This window comes from Notothenia rossii (genome assembly GCF_949606895.1).
Source record: "Notothenia rossii genome assembly, chromosome: 6".
Lineage (NCBI taxonomy): Eukaryota > Metazoa > Chordata > Actinopteri > Perciformes > Nototheniidae > Notothenia > Notothenia rossii.
In genome coordinates, this window is record NC_136909.1 from 88371172 (window position 1) to 88391778 (window position 20607).

At 43.9% G+C, this 20607-nt stretch overlaps 2 protein-coding genes across 2 annotated transcripts; both read right to left on the reverse strand.

The window, feature by feature from the left end:
* Positions 1 to 1385: 1385 nt before the first annotated feature.
* On the reverse strand, positions 1386 to 4180 carry LOC307044688 (stonustoxin subunit beta-like; the record flags this gene model as incomplete). The annotated part of the gene is made up of 4 exons (XM_079689997.1): positions 1386 to 2181; positions 2622 to 2628; positions 3700 to 3995; positions 4117 to 4180. The coding sequence occupies 4 exons, from the start codon at positions 4178 to 4180 to the stop codon at positions 1619 to 1621; spliced, it is 930 nt and encodes a 309-aa protein (XP_079546123.1). The 3' UTR covers positions 1386 to 1618.
* On the reverse strand, positions 2733 to 18852 carry LOC307044689 (NACHT, LRR and PYD domains-containing protein 3-like). The gene is made up of 15 exons (XM_079689998.1): positions 18664 to 18852; positions 18398 to 18427; positions 16513 to 16626; positions 15797 to 15994; positions 10833 to 10937; positions 10316 to 10394; positions 9934 to 10162; positions 7987 to 9793; positions 7547 to 7720; positions 6943 to 7116; positions 6218 to 6391; positions 5731 to 5902; positions 5606 to 5634; positions 5210 to 5383; positions 2733 to 4885 (listed from the first exon to the last, which is right to left on the reverse strand). The coding sequence occupies exons 2-15, from the start codon at positions 18403 to 18405 to the stop codon at positions 4690 to 4692; spliced, it is 3633 nt and encodes a 1210-aa protein (XP_079546124.1). The 5' UTR covers positions 18406 to 18427; positions 18664 to 18852; the 3' UTR covers positions 2733 to 4689.
* Positions 18853 to 20607: the final 1755 nt, after the last annotated feature.

The following is a 20607-nucleotide window of genomic DNA, read 5'->3' on the forward strand; positions in this document are numbered from 1 at the left end:
AGAGGGCGTTAAAGCCTGTCTCTACGACCTCTACCTGTTATCCCAATGATATTTCAAAAACCTATAGCCCTTTCTCAATTCTCTCCTCGACTCCTATCCTTGCGTCTTAGTCCCGCCCACAGGAGATGCGATCGGAGGAGTGGAGGAGGGGAACCGAGGACAAACACCATGTAAACACCAGTCTTTAGTACATTAGAAGTTTATTATGTTACTGCCAACGTTAGGCAGAGGTTAAGATCTGTACAGTGGTTCCACTTCATGGGGGAGCAGACGTGTCCCCTATCCTTTTCTGTAGTTCTGGCCAGAGAGATTTGATTTGTATTCAGAGTCCAGTATGTGTTCGTCTCCCTGGCTCAGGGTTTGAGCTCTCATTCACACAGCAGCACTGGTTATGGGCTGCACTGTTTCTACTATATTCTATTTTATTTACTTGTACTGTTGTATCTGTGTTATTGTGTTGCTCTGATGGAGCAGCCTGTGACCTCAGATCTTCGTTGTCATAACTACACGGTTGCTATGCACACGTGACAATGAAAGCCTTGAATCTTGAATCTGCGCTAACCACTGAGCCACAAACTGGTTTCTGTCTCTTTCTGAAAGCAGCAGACAGAAAAGCTTTGTACATCACTGAGTGTCCAAAACACAACACATCTTTATTTTGAATGTATTTTATTATAATGATTGGTTTTTAAATAATATTTTGTAAAGTTTTTATGTAATGTTTTATCATATTTATTTATATTTTTGTCTTTTACACTTTAAAACGAAAAAAAAAACACTTTAATATTTGTTTGAAAGTCTTTCTATTTAAATGTATTTAATTTGTATTTTTATCACTATTTTGTTTTATTTATTTTTAATTGTTTTAATTTGAGTGTTTATTATTATTTTTTATTTTTTTATTATTATTTTTTACTATTATAATTGTGATTATTTTTTTATAGTATTTCTTTTTCCTTTTTATTATTATTATTATTATTATTATTATTATTAATATTAACATTTTTATTATTATTATTATTATTATTATTATTATTATTATTATTATTATTATTATTATTTATTTATTCGTCCTCCGGTTAATCTAAATCTCTCGCCCAAAAAAACTGCAAACACAACAGAAAGACGTGTTGTTGTTCAAACTAAGTGAAAGCTCAGAGAGCGCTCCAGAGGTTTTCTTTTCTTTAAATCTTATTTATTTTTCTGTATTTCCATGTGTTTGATTTCTATCTGTATTTGTGTGTGAAGTGATGTTTGTTGCACTTTCCTGAATCACAGTGAAGATATTGAATCTGAAGCAAAAGCATATTTTCAGAATCAGAATTCCTTTATTTGTCCCGAAAAGTGGAAATCTACATTATTACATCAAAAGATGTATAGTGCAGATAAAGTGAAAAGAGTAGACTGTATATTCAAATATAACAAAGCAGGAAGACATTGTTAATAATAAAGAAGAACAATAAGTAAAAACACATAACAAGTACACCACGGTTAAAAACAAATAGATGGAAATATATGTTTTAAACAACGTTGGTCTAACATCAGCTGTGATCCTGAACAGACTGAACTCTCTGGGCAGCAGGGAGGAAGTCTCTGGAACAGGAGGAGACTCTTCCTCCTACAGAGGAACCAGAGACGCTGAGGAACCAGAGCTGAATGTGAACCCAAAGCCAGCATAGAGAGGTTCAGGGAATGTGGTTCTGAAGGTGTGGAGGTGGATCAGTGTGTCAGAGGAGACTCTGTAGAAGGAGAGAGAGCCAGCAGGATGATCCAGATACACTGCTACTCTACCAGAGGAGGAGAAGGAGGAGGAGGAGGAGGAGGAGGAGGAGGAGGAGGAGGTGTGTGTTACTGTGTTATTGTGACAGACAGAGTAACGACCATAAGAGCAGCTCAGACTCCAGGACTGATCATTCCTTCCAAACAAACATTCCTCTCTCTTTCCTCTCCTCCTGATTCCTCTGTAAGTCACTGATATATAAACCTCTCCTCTCCACTTGACCTCCCAGTAACAGAGACCAGTCAGAGCTTCTCTGCACATCAGCTGAGACCAGATATCAAACCTCTCTGGATGATCAGGATATGGCTGCTCCTCTCTCACACATGTCACCTTCCTGTTGTCCTCAGACAGTTTGAGGTTCCTCTGTGCTGTGTTTGTGTCGAGTGAGAGTTCACAGGAATCTGAGGAGAGGAACAGCAGCAGTTATTCATCTATCAGCTGTTCATTTATTGACACTTTGATGATGAAGGTTACATTTGAAGATGGATGCTGCTTTGTTTTCATGAATCAAATTAAACCACACTCACACTTCCTCAGACCGGGTCTCAACCATCGGACTCCAGCAGGCTCCATCCTGAAAGAAGGGGGGGGGGGGGGGGGGGGGGGGGGGGGGGGTCAGAGCAGCATGGAGACATGGACATTACATCACTCTCAAACTCAGAGCTTTGTTATTCTCCACAGATGAAGCTACATGTTCACGATATCATTTTAGATCAGTCGATAAATAAAGCTCATTAACTTCAATGATTATTTCTCAGAGAATAAGATGTAAGAGTTGATCAGTGTTCAGTTAGTGTTCCCTCAGCATCTGCTAGCAGCAGTCAATGAGTGTTTCTCTTACCTGGAATCTGAAGAGGAAAATCAATGAACTTTATTTAAAAGCATCTTTCATGCAACGCACTTTGGGTTTGCTTTGAGCAATGAAAGGTGCTTTGACCATACCATTTATTATTATTATTATTATTATGATGAATTCACAGGACATCTGATAGTTCATCATTGTGTTTAAAAGAGGGAGGGGCCATTTAGTGCTTTAAAAATAGGAGAAGCGCTTCAGAATCAATTCAGATACAGGAGCCAGTGCAGATGGGGTCCATCAGGAGTGGGATGATCTCTGCTGTGTTTAGGTTGTTGGATGGATTTTGACTCTATTGCCAAAATGATAAAAGCAGTTTTTGGTCAGCAAATTAAAATGAGCATTAAAATGGAGATCAGAATCTAAAATGATAAAGATGTATTTCTTGTTGTCGTGTCTTCTCTGTAAACACAGAGCTGCTGCCTGAGTCTTATCCCGTGTCTTTAGTTCCCTTCAATGTTTTTGTCTTGGCATACACACAGTGGAGGAAATACGTATTTGATCCCTGCAGACTTTGTAAGTTCACCAACAAAGAAAGGACCAGTCTGTCATTTGAATGGTAGGTTTATATAAACAGTGAGAGAAAGAATATCAATAAGGAAATCCAGAAATGTACATTATATAAAAGATACAAATGTATTTGCATTTAACTGAGTGAAATAAGTATTTGATCCCCTTGCAGAACATGTGTTAGGACTTGGTGGAGAAACCCTTGTTGGACACACAGAGGTCACACAGAGGTCAGACGCTTCTTGTAGTTGGTCTCCAGGTCTGTGCACATCTCAGGAAGGATGTTGGTCCACTCCTCTCTGAAGATCCAAATCCTTCAGGTGTTGAGGCTGATGCTTGGCATCTGGAAGCTTCAGCTCCCTCCACACATTTTCTATGGGATTAAGGTCCAGAGACTGGCTAGGACCCTCCATCACCTGAAGGTGCTTCTTCTTTAGCCTCTCCTGTGTTGCCTTGGCCGTATGTTCAGGGTCCTTGTCCTGCTGGAAGACCCCTCCATGACCCATGGTCAGTGTCCTGGCTGAGGGAAGGAGGCTATCGACCAAGATCTCACGGGACATGTCCCCGTCCATCCTCTCCTCGATGCAGGGAAGTCCTCCTGTCCCCTCAGCAGAGAAACAGCCCAAAGCAGAATGTCTCCACCTCCATGCCTGACGGATGGTGTTCTGGGGTTATAGTCAGCATCTCTCTTCCTCCAAACACGGCGTGTCGAGTTGAAGCCAAAGATCAACATTTTAGTCTCATCTGAGCTCATCCGCTTCTCCCAAGCCTTCTCTGAATCATTCAGATGTTCGTTGTCAAACTTCAGACGGCCTCTCGTGTTCTTCTTGAGCAGGGGCCCTTCAGGCACTGCAGGATTTGATCAACTATGGTGTAGTGTGTTACCAATAGGTTTCTTGGTGACTGTGGTCCCAGCTGCCTTGAGATCATTAACAAGTTCCTCCTGTGTAGTTCTTGGCTGATCCCTCACCTTTTTCATGATCATCAATACCCCACGGGGCCAGATCCTGTGTGGAGCCCAGACCGAGGGCCATTGATGCTCATTTTGTGTTTCTTCCATTTAGAAACACACACATTATTCTTCTGAATAATGGCACCAAGAGTTGTCTCCTTCTCACCAAGCTGCTTTCCGGTGGTCTTGTAGCCGATCCCAGCCTGGTGCAGGTCTACAGTCTCACCCTGAGGTCCTTAGACAGCTCTACAGTCTCGCCCATGGTGGAGAGATTGGAATCTGATTGATTGATTCTGTGGACAGGTGTCTTTTATACAGGTAACAAGTTGATTAGGAGTACTTTTTTAAAGGAAGATGAATTATTTGTCTGTGGGAGCCAGAATCCTTGTTTGTTGCAAAGGGATCAAATACTTATTTCACTCAGTTAAATGGAAATACATTTTTATCTTTTATATAATGTCAATTTCTGGATTTTCTTTTTGATATTCTTACTCTCAATGTCTATATAAACCTACCATTACAATGATAGACTGTTAATGTATTGTGTGGGCAAACTTAAAAAATCTGCAGGGGATCAAATACTTATTTCCTTCACTGTATATGTTTATAATACCTGAGAGTGTCCAGTCTCCAGAGAGGACCCTCCAGTCCAGCAGACAGCAGCTTCTCTCCTGAGTCTCCTGGATGATTGCAGCTCAGGTCCAGCTCTCTCAGATGGGAGGGGTTGGATCTCAGAGCTGAAGCCAGAGAAACACAGCCTTCCTCTGAGACCATACAGCACGACAGCCTACACACACACACACACACACACACACACACACACACACACACACACACACACACACACACACACACACACACACACACACACACACACACACACACACACACACACACACACACACACACACACACACACACACACACACACACACACACACACACACACACACACACACACACACACACACACACACTCAAACAAGAGTGAGTCAAAAAACAATAACAAATGTTATTGAAGCAGATGCAACAAAAGGTTATGAGTGTATCCATCATTAATGTACATCGCAATTGAACTGGCTATAAGTTTAACATGTTGATGAATCCTGACCTGAGAGTCTCCAGAGCACAGTGAGGACTCTCCAGTCCAGCAGACAGCAGCTTCACTCCTGAATCCTGCAGGTCGTTGTTACTCAGGTCCAGCTCTCTCAGACTAGAGGACTGGGAGCTGAGGACTGAGGACAGAGCTGCACAGCTTCTCTCTGACAGCTTACAGACACTCAGTCTGAGGAGAAAATAATAAACAACAACATAAAATCAATAACTTCAGGGTGTTCTTTTTCATGAATGACTGCCTTATCGTATATTATTCCTTATTCAAAATGTGCAACTCAATACTGCTTCACATCTGTGATGCCAATGTTCATGATGTCTCTTCTCCACGATGGCATTAATCAGTAACAGGATGAGTGTTTTACATCAACTGTATTTTATTAATGTTTAATACAAAAGAAGACTTTGTGTTTGGTTACCTGACTGATTTAAAAACAGGAAGAGAAAGAAGGAGATTGTAAATAAGCAGAGAGAGAGAGAGAGAGACAATCATTTAAGATAAAATAAGAAACCTGACCTGAGAGTCTCCAGAGCACAGTGAGGACTCTCCAGTCCAGCAGACAGCAGCTTCACTCCTGAATCCTGCAGGTCGTTGTTACTCAGGTCCAGCTCTCTCAGACTAGAGGACTGGGAGCTGAGGACTGAGGACAGAGCTTCACAGCTTCTCTCTGACAGGTCACAATAACTCAGTCTGAGGAGACAAACATTTAAATTAAAAGTTCGGCATTTACTCCTTTTTACAAATTCAAAAACAAAATATTAAGACCCTATAATCATAAATACGAGGAGTCCTACATTATTTGAACTGATGGCAAACATTTTGCATACATGGTGGATTGAAAGCCAATGTTAAAAATGTGTCAAAAGTAGAAAGGGAGAAGAGTGTGTAGATTTGCACCTGAACACAACAGCAAAGAATCATTTAACGGGTTTAAAAATAGTTCATTTACGATAGTAAGTTAAATACATCCAAAAAAGGGAGCTCAACATATTGATTTATCCTGACCTGAGAGTCTCCAGAGTACAGTGTGGACTCTTCAGTCCAGCAGACAGCAGCTTCACTCCTGAATCCTGCAGGTCGTTGTTACTCAGGTCCAGCTCTCTCAGACTAGAGGACTGGGAGCTGAGGACTGAGGACAGAGCTGCACAGCTTCTCTCTGACAGCTTACAGACACTCAGTCTGAAGAGACAACAAAATAAATGGAAGCAAATGTTAAAGTGAACTATGTTTTTATATAACATGTTTTCCTGGGCAAAACAGAAAAACTGTAAAGTATATTATGTTACATAGGGTCTGAAAATTGACGATCACAACTGGGTTGAAAAATAACTTGAGTACAGTGAACTTAGAAAACTCATCCAGTAATCATAGATGTTATTTCAGCTTAGGCTTTTACTGAAGCAACTAACAAACACTTCAATACAATGTCTAGAAAATAATTTGAGGTCAAGTATCTTTCCCAAGGACACTTTGACATGTTAACCTCATGGAGAGGGGATCAAATCAATAACCCTCCCATTGGTACTTGCCTATTTCCCTTCTGGGCAACAGCAGCCCAATATATCAATACATATTCAAAAGGGAGCTCAACATATTGATGAATCCTGACCTGAGAGTTTGACGAACATAACTATTTCAAAATCATTTTGGTAGAGAAAAGAAGGAATTAAACCATTGAAATGGTTACGAATTAAAAAGTCCATCGGTTGAACATGTTGATGAATCCTGACCTGAGAGTCTCCAGAGCACAGTGTGGACTCTTCAGTCCAGAAGACAGCAGCTTCACTCCTGAATCCTGCAGGTCGTTGTTACTCAGGTCCAGCTCTCTCAGACTAGAGGACTGGGAGCTGAGGACTGAGGACAGAGCTGCACAGCTTCTCTTTGACAGCTTACAGACACTCAATCTGAAGAGACAACAAAATAAATTGAGGCAAAAGTTAAAGTGGACTATGTTTTTATATAACATGTTTTCCTGGGCAAAACTGAAAAACTGTAAAGTATATTATGTTACATAGGGTCTGGAAATTGACGATCACAACTGGGTTGAAAAATAACTTGAGTACAGTGAACTTAGAAAACTCATCCAGTAATCATACATGTTATTTCAGCTTAGGCTTTTACTGAAGCAACTAACACACACTTCAATACAATGTCTAGAAAATAATTTGAGGTCAAGTATCTTTCCCAAGGACACTTTGACATGTTAACCTCAGGGAGAGGGGATCGAATCAATAACCCTCCCCTTGGTTATCGCCTATTTCCCTTCTGGGCAACAGCAGCCCAATATATCAATACATATTCAAAAGGAAGCTCAACATATTGATGAATCCTGACCTGAGAGTCTCCAGAGTACAGTGTGGACTCTTCAGTCCAGCAGACAGCAGCTTCACTCCTGAATCCTGCAGGTCGTTGTTACTCAGGTCCAGCTCTCTCAGACTAGAGGACTGGGAGCTGAGGACTGAGGACAGAGCTGCACAGCTTCTCTCTGACAGCTTACAGCCGCTCAGTCTGATAAAGAAAGTACAAACAATATTTTAAAAAGATGAGCATAATATTTACTTTACATTTCATTTAGCTGACGCTTTTATCCAAAGCGACTTACAATTACAGGGACATTCTCCCTGGAGAAACTAAGGACTAAGTGCCTTACTCAAGGGCACACTAGTGGTGGTGTTCCTGGCGGGAATTGAACTCACAACGTTTCGATCTTCATCCCACCTCACTATCCATTAGACCACCACTACTTCATGATATTTGAATGTCTCTGTACTCACAGAGCCTTCCTGGAGGCTTTGACCACTGGCAGCAGCCTCAGAAGAGCCTTCTCTGAAGCAGAGTATTTCTTCAGGTCAAACACGTCCAGATCTTCTCCTGATGACAGTAAGATGAAGACCAGAGCTGACCACTGAGCAGGAGACAGATTATCTGAGGAGAGACTTCCTGAACTCAGGGACTGTTGGATCTGCTCCACTAGAGAACCATCATTCAGTTCATTCAGACAGTGGAACAGGTTGATGCTTCTCTCTGGAGACAGACCCTCATCCATCTTCTTCTTGATGTACTGGACTGTTTTCTTGTTGGTCTTTGAGCTACTTCCTGTTTCTGTCAGTAGACCTCGTAGGAGTTTCTGATTGGTCTCCAGTGAAAGACCCAGGAGGAACCGGAGGAACAAGTCCAGGTGTCCGTTTGGACTCTGTAAGGCCTGGTCCACAGCACTCTGGTAGAGATGTGTTAGTTCAGGTTTGGGTCTGAAGACTTTAGGCAGCCTGGAGGTTGTTGGTTCTTCTGACAGCAGGTTGACACGAGAATTTATACATTTCCGATGGACATGAAGAGCAGCCAGAAACTCCTGAACGCTCAGATGGACGAAGCAGAACACCTTGTCCCTCTGGTACAGTCCTCTCTCCTCTCTAAAGACCTGTGTGAACACTCCTGAGTACACTGAGGCTGCTCTGATATCGATGCCACACTCTGTCAGGTCGGACTCATAGAAGATCAGGTTGCCTTTCTGCAGCTGCTCAAAAGCCAGTTTCCCCAGAGACTCCATCATCTTCCTGCTCTCTGGACTCCAGTGTGGATCTGTCTCAGCTCCTCCATCATACTTGATGTTCTTCACTTTGGACTGAACCACCAGGAAGTGGATGTACATCTCAGTCAGGGTCTTGGGCAGCTCTCCCCCCTCTCTGGTTTTCAACACCTCCTCCAGAACTGAAGCAGAGATCCAGCAGAAGACTGGGATGTGGCACATGATGTGGAGGCTTCGTGAGGTCTTGATGTGGGAGATGATGGTGCCGGCCTGCTCCTGATCTCTGAATCTCTTCCTGAAGTACTCCTCCTTCTGTGGGTCAGTGAACCCTCGGACCTCTGTCACCATGTCCACACACTCAGGAGGGATCTGATTGGCTGCTGCAGGTCGTGTGGTTATCCAGAGGCGAGCAGAGGGAAGCAGCTTCCCCCTGATGAGGTTTGTCAGCAGCACATCCACTGAGGTGGACTCTGTGACATCAGTCAGGATCTCAGTGTTGAGGAAGTCCAGAGGAAGTCGACTCTCATCCAGACCGTCAAAGATGAACACAACCGGGAACTGATCAAACCTGCAGATTCCTGCGTCTCTGGTTTCAGAGAAGAAGTGATGAACAAGTTCCACCAAGCTGTACTTGTTCTCTCTCACCACATTCAGCTCTCTGAAGGTGAATGGAAATATGAACTGGATGTCCTGGTTGGCTTTGCCTTCAGCCCAGTCCAGAGTGAACTTCTGTGTTAAGACTGTTTTCCCAATGCCAGCCACGCCCTTTGTCAGCACTGCTCTGATTGGTGCATCTCTTCTAGGTGAGGCTTTAAAGAGGTCTTCTTGTCTGATGGGTGTTTCTGGTCTGTCTGGTTTCCTGGATGCTGTTTCAATCTGTCTGACCTCATGTTCAGCATTGACCTCTGCAGACCCCCCCTCTGTGATGTAGAGGTCTGTGTAGATCTGGTTCAGAAGGGTTGGGTTTCCTGCTTTAGCAATGCCCTCAAACACACACTGGAACCTCTCCTGCAGGTTAGACTTGAGTTCACGCTGACACACTCCAGAACGACTTCCTGAATGAACACACAACAAATCAGATCAATGAGTCAAATACATCCTTAAAGAATGAGGATCTGAATATACTTTGTTCCATCTCTTGAGACTTTAGTCAACATTTATCCAGCTTGTTAAATCTCTATAGAAACCCTCTTACTGCTCTGCAGACGGTCAGCCAGCTCCTCCTGCTCCATGCTCCTCAGGAAGTGCAGTGTGATGTTCAGAAATGCCTCTCTGCTGCTCCTCCTCTGCTCTTCATCCTCACCGTCCAGCACCTCCTCATCCTCCCTCTGACTCTCTAAGCATTCTGGGTAATCTGAACTCAGAGCCTTCTGGATCTTCTTCAGCTCGTTCTTCACAAAAGTGATGATGTTGTCCTCCAGCAGCTGGAACAGAATACATGAACAACACAATCAAACTAAAGTCACCAAACATCAGATCCATGTTGGACAGACTGACCATCCACTGATCTACAAAGTGCATCATGGAGTTGACTGTGAGCAGAACAGATGTGAAGTAGCTGTAGTTCATGTACAGACCATAAATGTGGAGTCCAGCTGTGTCTGATGCTGCTGGGCAGACTGACCTCTGGGAACCTCTGAGCTCTGCTGGTCCTCTCTGTGAGGAATCATGAAGAGATAACTCACATTGTCTCCGTCCATACAGAGACACACACACGGTAAAGGTCCTTGAAGCGACTTCCTGTAGCAGTACATGTTTACTTCTCCTGCTAATCCCAAAGAGTTTGGTTTTCTGCTGTAGAATTATACCAAACTTGTCAACCACTGAAAAAAGCTGATCTGTTAAAATAAAAATGAATCACAAATAAAATGCGTAAGTAGATATACATGTCTTACTATGCACATGTATATCGTTATCCACAGCCACTGAGTAAAATAACATAAAATCAATGCAGGTCAGTTTTCATATGCTTCAGTGGTGCTGGAAATGTGGATTGAGTGCACGTGTGAGCATCAGGAGAAAGGACGGGTTTGCCTGGGCACGGGGCACCAGGTTTAGAAGTAAAGGTTATCATCAAATAACTATCAATTTCACCTTTGACCATCAGAGTGTTGTCCTTCTTTGAAGTTAAGAGGAAGACCCATAGACCGGTCACTCTTCATGGACACACAGCTGGGTTCAGGTTCTTCCAGCTTCCCCCTGAAACATGAGGTGAAAACAGGAAATAATCTAGAATTGTCAAAAAAGGTCCGGTCCTAACTCTTCCTGAACACTTTGCCTTAACCTCTGTGACAAATGTCTTGGGCTCAAGGAAAGGTGTGAAGGAGAATTCATCAGGATTTAGGAGAGAGCTTCAGATCTAAGAGAATCGCTTGGAGACGTCATTATGATGAGCATGATCTTTGTTTTGTTTTCCTTATTTTATTTTGAAATGCCTTTTCTCCTGGGGTCTAGTTCTATTTCGTATATGGCTTCGCCCTCTAAGGCTATCGCTATTGGGTAATCCCCTGCGCACCCGCGCAGCACTGAAACACTTGTAGTCCACGCCCACCCGCAAGGTGGGCCCCACCCTCGGGCTCCCTTCCGGTATAAATAGGAAGGAGGCCCGACAATCTGCTCCCCTCTTTTCTTCAGCACACCGTTACTGAAGCACAAGAGACACTTCAACTGCAGAGTAAACATGAGTAACAATGGTGTGAGAGATTGTCCCTCATGTGGCTCTGGGTTCATAATGAGTTATGACCAGCAGAGATAAAAGCAGTATGCGAATCCTGCCTGGGGCCTCGTGTCCCTGGGGCAGAGTGCCGGGCAGGAGTCCGACAACTCCTACCCCGCCTCCCTCCACGGTTCACCGTTCGGTTCTCCCCTCCCTACTCTCCCCCGGATGGGGGAGACATAGTCGGAGCAGTGTGCCAGCTTGGCGGCCGAACATGCTTTCCCCCTCTCCGTCACCACAGCGCGGCGGCGAATAACATCGCGCTGTAACTGTGTCACCACCGAGGCAGAGGAAATCAGCAAGGCGGCCAGCACGGCGCTCACTCTGTGCGCGTCCGTCGCCGTCTCCCAGGGGAGCATGTCAGCTGGCTCCAGCCTGCTGAGCGTTACCAACGCCCACAGCAGCCGCCTCGGCGTCAGACTCGCCCTTCGGCGGCTGCAGGGGCTCCGTCCCACGTCTCCGCTCCCCCGCCACCCCAGAGACAGGGTCTCCCAGCGGCGAGTCAAAGGGGAGTGAGGCTCCCCCGCTCCTGGTCTGCTCCGCCAGAGCCTCCGATAATTAAGCCGGCTGCCACTAATCTGTTGATTAGTAGACAGCAGGGCTCGCTGCAGAAGCCTGCTGGTTTTAACCTATCAGTTAATAACCTGCAGAGTTCGCAATCAGACCAGACAATCGTCTGCGGTTCGGATATTTCCTGGCTCCTCGCATTTTTGTGTAGAGAAGGCTGGAGCCACGACACAGAGGAGGGATGAGAGAGTGGTTTTCTCTGGACGACCTGCTATTTGCTGGCTCGCTCCAGGGAGGAAGTCGCTTTACAGACGGTACATCTCGTATCGCATCTGTCAAAGCCTGGGTTTCATAATAAATTGGAAGAAGAGCTGTCCTCTTCCCTCTCAGACAATCGTTTATCTGGGAGTGGAGTTAAACTCAGCCGGCATGAGAGCGCGACTCTCGCGGCAGCGAGGGGAGGAACTGACAGCTCTCCTCCGGCGTGTCACAACCCACACAGCCCTCTCCGTGACGCAGCTCTTCGGCGTTGGCCTCAGCTGGTCACGTGATGATCCCCCTGGGTCTCTTCCAACAGGGGTACACTCCAGAGGTGGTTCATTCGCTGCAGAAGCCTGCTCTTTTAACCTATTGGTCTATAAACTGCAGAGCTGGCGGTATTCCTCTGTCCCAGATATGCCTCCTACACACGGTCATAATACATGAACCGTTATAACGCCTCGTGTGGACAGCATGCAAACACCTCTCATCCCCTGGGCGTGTACGCGCCTCATGATGAGAGACGGAGTGAAAGGCAGCGTGTGGAAACTCCCTCGCAGCCCTTTTGCCTCACGGTCAGCGGCGGCGATGGCGTGGCTCGTCACCATGACGACCATTAGGGCACTTCACAGAGAAGCCTCTCCCCCCCAGCAGTTCCATGGGATACAAGAAACACTCCTGTCCTCCCAGGAACAGAGTCTTGCGCGGTTTTTACTCCGCTATTTTTCTAAATCTCGGAAAAGAACGGGGGAGTCGCCCCGTTGCTGTTCTATCGATGTGTTGATTCGCTCAGACAACAGGCCACGGCTCTGGAAGCAGCCTCAATCTCCAGGGAGGAGTACGATCTGCGCAGCTTCTGAACGCAGCCAGGCGGCTGCTGTTCTGGGCGCGCTCACACGTTGCTTTCATCAGAGCAATGTATATTCCAGGAGAATTGAACAGAGGGGCTCGCAGAGCGCAGCAGCGTGTTATGGAGGAGTACGGAGACTCAGACCTGTGTCACGCGCACTAAGCAAAGCCCCATTTGAACCTTTAGACCAGGTTCCCCTTAAACTGTTATCAGCCATAGTAGTATTACTTTAAGCTCTATCAGCTAAAGGGTGAGTGATGTGTCTGCTCTCTCTGGGGCTCCGTCAGGCCTCCGGATCCAAGGAGATGCAGCTCAGCTGTTTTACGCCCTAACCCGGCTTCATGCCAAAGGTCATCACAAGCTCGTTAGAGTGGAGAGTGATCACCCTGAATGGCTTCTTTCCCCCTCCTCACAGGTCGGAGAAAGAAGCCACGTCTCATCTCCTCTGTCCTGCTAGTGGCGCGCACGGCTGCCTTGCGCCGTTCTCTCTGAGTCGTGGCTGCGGTCCTGGATCATAAGTCCTGGATGGATATCCTCGTGGATTCATCTTCTTATTATACACACATGCATTTCAAAACATTTGGACTACCTATGTTGCAAATGTATTATCTTTTCAATTTACACACGGCATCTATTGCACGTCTGTCCGTCCTGGGAGAGGGATCCCTCCTCTGTTGCTCTCCCTGAGGTTTCTCCCATTTTTCCCTTTAAACTGTGGGGTTTTCTCTGGAAGTTTTTCCTTGTACGATGTGAGGGTCTAAGGACAGAGGGTGTCGTATTGTCATACTGATATTCTGTACAAACTGTGAAGTCCACTGAGACAAATGTAACATTTGTGATATTGGGCTATATAAATAAACATTGATTGATTGATTGATTGAACCCAGTGGGGCGCAGACTACATCATGCTTCGCCCTTAACCCAATAGCGATAGCCTTAGAGGGCGAAGCCATATACGAAACAGAACTGAGGTTATCTACTGTAACCCCAGCTTCTATGAGTAAATGGCGCAGCCCTCTAAGCGCGGGGCCCCACTGGCTCCACGAATAGCTGAAGAAAAGTTATTTGTTATGGGAGCAGATTGTCGGGCCTCCTTCCTATTTATACCGGAAGGGAGCCCGAGGGTGCGGCTCACCTTGCGGGTGGGCGTGGACTACAAGTGTTTCAGTGCTGCGTGGGGGCGCAGGGGGATTACCCAATAGCGATAGCCTTAGAGGGCTTCGCCAATACTCATAGAAGCTGGAGTTACAGTAGGTACCTTCAGTTTTACTTCCTGTCTTTGTGATTTCCTGCTTGTGTGATAGTCTGATTGTGTTCAGCTGCTGCCCTCCCCAGCTCTGTCTTTGTGAAGAGCCCTCTGTGTATATATATCTGTCTGTCTGCCTATAGTGTTCTCTACTTGAATATTAGCAATGATAAATATCAATGATTACTTTCTTATCTCGGTTCAGTCAGCTACAATATACCAGCAGAATGAAACAGACTTCTGCCATTCAGGATAATAAAAACATTACAAGTGTTGACGTTATGTGTGTGTTAATCTCACACGCAAGTAGACGTCATTCTGTTAAGTATTATAGTTAACTACTAATGTATCTGCGATTTTAAAGATGGTCTCTTTTATTGAACCAGTCTGACACGTTGTGAAGCTGACCGTTGAGCGGCCCGACCAAGCAAGGAGGCAGAGGCAGAACATCCAAAAATATAACCCGACGTGGGCATTTATTAAAATCATGTGCAAATAGTTCACAGCCTCAATCCTGCTGTTCTCCTTGAACACATCCTGCAGCCACAAAGATCTAAAAATGCTCAATTTCAATTTCAGTCTACAGGCTAAATTGAAATTGAGGATTTTTATTTCTCTGAATGTATTTAAGGCTCGTCTAAATGAAATGCTTTCTGACACTCTGGGTATTTGTAAATGTTGATATGTAAATATGATATCCTCTGTTGTTTGTTTGTATGTTGTTTTTATGTTTCATGTGGAACTAAATGATGCAGGTCTCCCTTGTAAATGAGATCGATGATCTCAAGGGACCAATCTGTCTAAATAAAGGTTTGAAATGAAATGAAATGAATCTCACACACTACTCCCAGCCCAACAAGAAAACAGCACCTAAATACACACACAGACTAACAAGACACAGGTGAGGGGGAAGGAGACAACACAGGGCACCCGGTGCACACAATAAGCAGCCACAGACATGGGGAAGTGATATGTCAACTTTACACAATTAACAATTAATGCAACTTAACGTCATGATTTTCAAACCCTCAACATATTATTTGCACCCTGATTCTTCTCAACCGCTGTCATCGTTACACCAGCATAAATACTCTCTGCGATCTCGCTAACTCCCCTATCTTTTCAGGCGGAGCCGAGGACCCGACCAGCACCTGCCAGACGACATTCCAATCAATACGGTTTAATCAGTTAATAAATACTACTTCGATAATTAGTATAAATTATGTGCAAATCTGTAATGCCAACTGTACTGTGGAATCACGCTAATAAAGTGCAAACTGTTCACTAAAGTGCTGAGTTACAAGGCCCGAAGCCGTCAGTCCACAGTGACAAAGTTACCTTCGTCACACACGTTAAACTCGAATGTTACTGGCTTCAGGCTGTTTGAGCCTACCTCAGCTTCAACAAGAAGTCTCTGTTCTTCAGTAACAACAAGTTTTCTACTGCTGCTGATATAATGAAGTCACATGACGTCCACTTACTCTGTCTCTGAAGGGCGGCCTTTAAAATATATTGGTTTGTACATCGATCGATCACTCTTCATGGACACACAGCTGGGTCCAGGTCCAGGTCCAGGTCCAGGTCCAGGTCCAGGTCCAGGTCCAGGTCCAGGTCCAGGTCCAGGTCCAGGTCCAGGTCCTGGTCCAGGTCCAGGTCCAGGTCCATGCTGCTGCTCTGGCCTGTAACACAACACACACAGAGCTTTGAGTGTGATTAATGTGTACTGAGCTTTCTCGTGGACAGTTACGAGATTTTCATGTCTGTATAACACAATATTAAAATAAGGGCTGTTAATGTTAACGCATTGACGCTTGTGATTATTGTGCAAACTTTAACGTTGAAAGCAACTTACAAATTACCCCAAATGAATCACATTACCAAGTTCAACCCAAACTTCCCATATTTCCAGCGTGGATGTTTACCATGAATTGCATGGCAGAGAGAAGGAAAGCCTCAGTGAAGAACACACATGTCCTGTGTATCGCACAATAAACAGAGGGAAATCACAGCGGCTTTACTGGATCAATGGTTTAGCTTAGAATTTGGGAATTGTCAGATATTATGCCAATAATTCAGAAATCATGTTCTAATAAAGTAAAAACCCTCTGATTTCTCAATGATGGAAGACCAAATGAGTATCTGACTGAGGATGACAACAACAAGCCCATCCGTTAAATCAATGGCTTCATATACTTACTCTGGGTTAAAAGAGGGGGGGTTATCTTTGCAGTCAGGCATATGACCCTTTGACTGATCACTCTTCATGGACACACAGCTGGGTTCAGGCGACCTTTCTTTCTGTTGCTGGGAACTGATAGGAAAAAGATAAGATGAGATAAGATGTATTTTATGAATCCCAATTTGGGAAATGTATGACAATACAAGATTTAGACCTCTGCTTTCAGTCGATTTGGAGAGTAAAAGTCCTTTAACTGCCATTAATGCGTGTCTTTTACACATCATGTTCATCATTTGTATTCAAACTTGTACATGTTTGTATACATTTTTAAGCCTATTCGTTTTCTTGTATTTGGTTTATAGTTGGATGTGCTATGGTTTAATACTGTTGACCATGGATTAGAACTCAACACATCTGAAAGGCCCAGAGTCCGGGTTATGTCCAGAATGATACTTCCTGTCTGTGTAAAACCTAATATAAGCTTCCCAACACCATTTCTCTTGATCTGTGGTCTCTGCAACTAGTCCCAAAGACTTCTGGATCTAGTCCCTAGATCTCTGTGACTCTGGCCTTGACATCTGCAACTAGTCCTCAGGTATCTACGAAGAATCCCTAGAGATCCAAAATAAGTCCCCGGACCTCTGTAAGTAGTCCCTAGATCTCTTTAAATAGTCCCCAGATCTTTGCAACAAGACATCTTAACCCCACACACACATACACACACACACACACACACACACACACACACACACACACACACACACACACACACACACACACACACACACACACACACACACACACACACACACACACACACACACACACACACACACACACACACACACACACACACACACACACACACACACACACACACACACACACACACACACACACACACACACACACACACACACACACACACACACCAGCAGCAGCACTGTACTTGCTACAAACTTAAATATGAAAAGGTTCAACTACTATTAACAGAGTAGAAATGATCATTCTATTTATGAGAGCACTTTATCCCACAGACGCCTCAATAAATATAAAATATGAACCTTCTTAAGATAAGGGAAGTATCAACATTATGAGTCAATGTTCAGGGGAAAAGTAGGGAAACAAGTCTTTGCAACAAGTCCCTAGATCTCTGGAACTAGTCCTTGGACCTCTTAACCAGTCCTCAGATCTCTCTGCATTGATTGGTTCTTACTTCAAAGACTATTTTTTCCATCAAAACAATAATATACTGTTTCTGAGTTATTAATTAACAGAGATCTATCTATGAGAGCCCTTTGATCCACAGACGCCTCAATAAATATGAAATATGAGCCTTCATAAGATAAGAGAAGTATCAAAGTCCAAACTGCAGTCCAGTATCAGGATTCAATCTGAATGTGTTTTATAGATTTACAGGTTTGTTATGAGTCATGCTGCTGAAAACTCAGGGGAAAATATATCATCAACTAGTCTCTGGATCCCTTCAAGTAGCTCATATATATCTCAGCAACTAGTCCCTTGTGCTCTGCAAATAGTCCCTAAATTCCTATAACTAGTCCCCAGATTCATGCAACTAGTCCTTAAGACATCTTAACTTCTCCTCAGATCCCTTGTTGTTTCTGAGTTATTCATTAACAGAGATCTTTCTATGAGAGCACGTTGACCAACAGACGCCTCAATAAATATGGAATATGAGCCTTCGTAAGATAAGAGAAGCATCAAAGTCCAAACTGCAGTCCAGTATCAGGATTCAATCTGAATGTGTTTTATAGATTTACAGGTTTATTATGAGTCAATGTTCAGGAGAAAGAGCAGAGACAGTCAACAGCCAGTCAGTGAGAGAGAACATGTTGAAGGGTGAAACAGTTTCAAACATCATGTGAAGTGTTGAGTGTGATACCTTTCCATGTTGGTGATAACCTGCAGCCACCTGATGGAGACAGACACACGGCTTCATTATTACTTTAATGTCATTATATTTGTTAGTGATGAGGAAATAACATCTGTTTCTACATGTAGACTTTAAAGACAGTGAGCTGTAGTTTCTAACATCAGTTGTCAGATAAACTGAGTGCTGTCATTCTAAAGACAGGAGGTGAACACATGAACCCACAAAGAGCAGCTGTTTGAAACATTAGACACTGAATGAATCAAAGTCCCACTTACTCAGTTTCTTCTCATGAACTCCATCAGCTGTGAGGACCAGGTCTGTGTAGAAGAAGAGTTTCCTGCTGATCTGACCATGTGCTCCATCAGCTGTGAGGACCAGGTCTGTGTAGAAGAAGAGTTTCCTGCTGATCTGACCATGTGCTCCATCAGGAGTAAATCCTTCTTCATCAGTCCTCTGTGTCCAGCACTCTGATGAAGCAGTGTGACGCTGCAGCTCTCACTTCAAACTGTATATGACTTTATATCGTAGTTAAAGATTAACCCCCAGCCGCTCCCTGCTGCACTCTGACAGCTGAGAACAGACCAGGGGACACTAAAGAGTGACGCACACAGCTGGGAGACCAGGGGACACTAAAGAGTGACGCACACAGCTGGGAGACCAGGGGACACTAAAGAGTGACGCACACAGCCATAGCCGTGGGAACATGTTTCAAATGGGGGGTGGTGTGGGGTTGACACCAGTTCTGAACAATTTGCTGCCCTACGCAAGATTTTAGCTGGCAATTAAAAAACTCTATGACCAATACACTACAAAAAGATAAACGTATTGACATGGTGGACAGCTTATATAAAAGGCTTCAAATGTATTTAGTATTGTATGAACATGTTTTAATTGGGGGGTGGACTTCACATCCACTTGGGAGGTCCGGGGGAGCCCCCCCGCGAAGATTTGTTTTAACATTTTAAAGTAAAATGCTTCAATTACAAGAGACTGATCTAGGGGGTGCAACTTAGAACACCCATGTGAAAAAGATCGGTTTGCATTTTATTAATCAAATAAGTATGTGAACAGAACCAATAACCTACCATAGCCAATAACAAATACATGTAGGCTAACTTATTTTATTTTTGTGGTTCATTTATATCTTATTTTACCATTTAATATTTATTTATGCATATTTTTAAATCTCTCCAGTTTTAACCAATATGTTTGGCTACTGTAGCTATATATAGTATGCAACACGCAGTATTGTTTTTATTTATCCTAATAATTATAAAGGTGTACCATGGAAATATTTGTTTACATAAACTGTGATCAAAACGTTTGAGACCCACTGAGATAACTTAGACTAAAGTGAACTATCTAAACCCTCAGAGTCCTTTACCTCACTGAGCCTCTCAGTCTGACAGGACAGCTCTCCCTCCACATTATTGTAGAAACAGCTTCTTACGTTAGCGCAGCAGAAGTTAACAAAAATCCCAGCCGGTACCGGTGCTCTCTCTCTCTCTCTCTCTCTCTCTCTCTCTCTCTCTCTTTCTTTCTCTCTCTCTCTCTCTCTCTCTCTCTCTCTCTCTCTTTGGATGTGAGCTGCGGGCGCCTGATAAACCAACATCCCCCACTTTCATCACTTACAGCACCCATCGTACAGGGCAAATGGAAAATGTAACCGGGGTGAAAAGGGAGTTATGTTTACTTAATTATGAATGTTGTTACATCAACGCTGAAAATTCGTTTTTTTTGTATTATATTTGCATTTAATCTTCTGGAAGTTGTTGTGGATATTTTAAACTCGTCAACACTGTAAAGATGTACAATGACAGTAATCAATAATAAACTGGTGAAAGCAGGCAGCGTTGTCTTTTAAGATCTTTATTCGAGGCGCCTCGAAGGTACATGTCTCACAGAGTATAGAGTAGTCTGCAGGAGTGCACACAGGGTATAATGTGTGTGTGTGTTTTATAGAGGACTGATTGCTGTGCAGGAAGTAAAAGATAAGACAACTACAGAAAACTATTATCTTACAATCCTCCCATAGGGAGGGCCGCATTCTTCAGGTACGACCTTGGCGGGATGCTCCCTTGTGGTTCAACAGGTCGAGTTGCTCCAACACAATTTCTAAGCATAATATAATCATTTGGCTTTACCATATAAAGTAACATAAGAAATTGCCACTACATTCCCCCCTTTTGATCATATTTGATCAATCAAGAAAATAAAAC

Excerpts from the sequence above, each read along its gene's own strand:
- LOC307044689 (XM_079689998.1), bottom strand. Across the intron at positions 10,163-10,315 it reads AGCTGGACTCCACATTTATG|CTGCTGGAGGACAACATCAT; the intron begins GTCTGTACATGA and ends ATTCTGTTCCAG. Across the intron at positions 5,903-6,217 it reads TGTACTCTGGAGACTCTCAG|ACTGAGTTATTGTGACCTGT; the intron begins GTCAGGATAAAT and ends TTGTCTCCTCAG.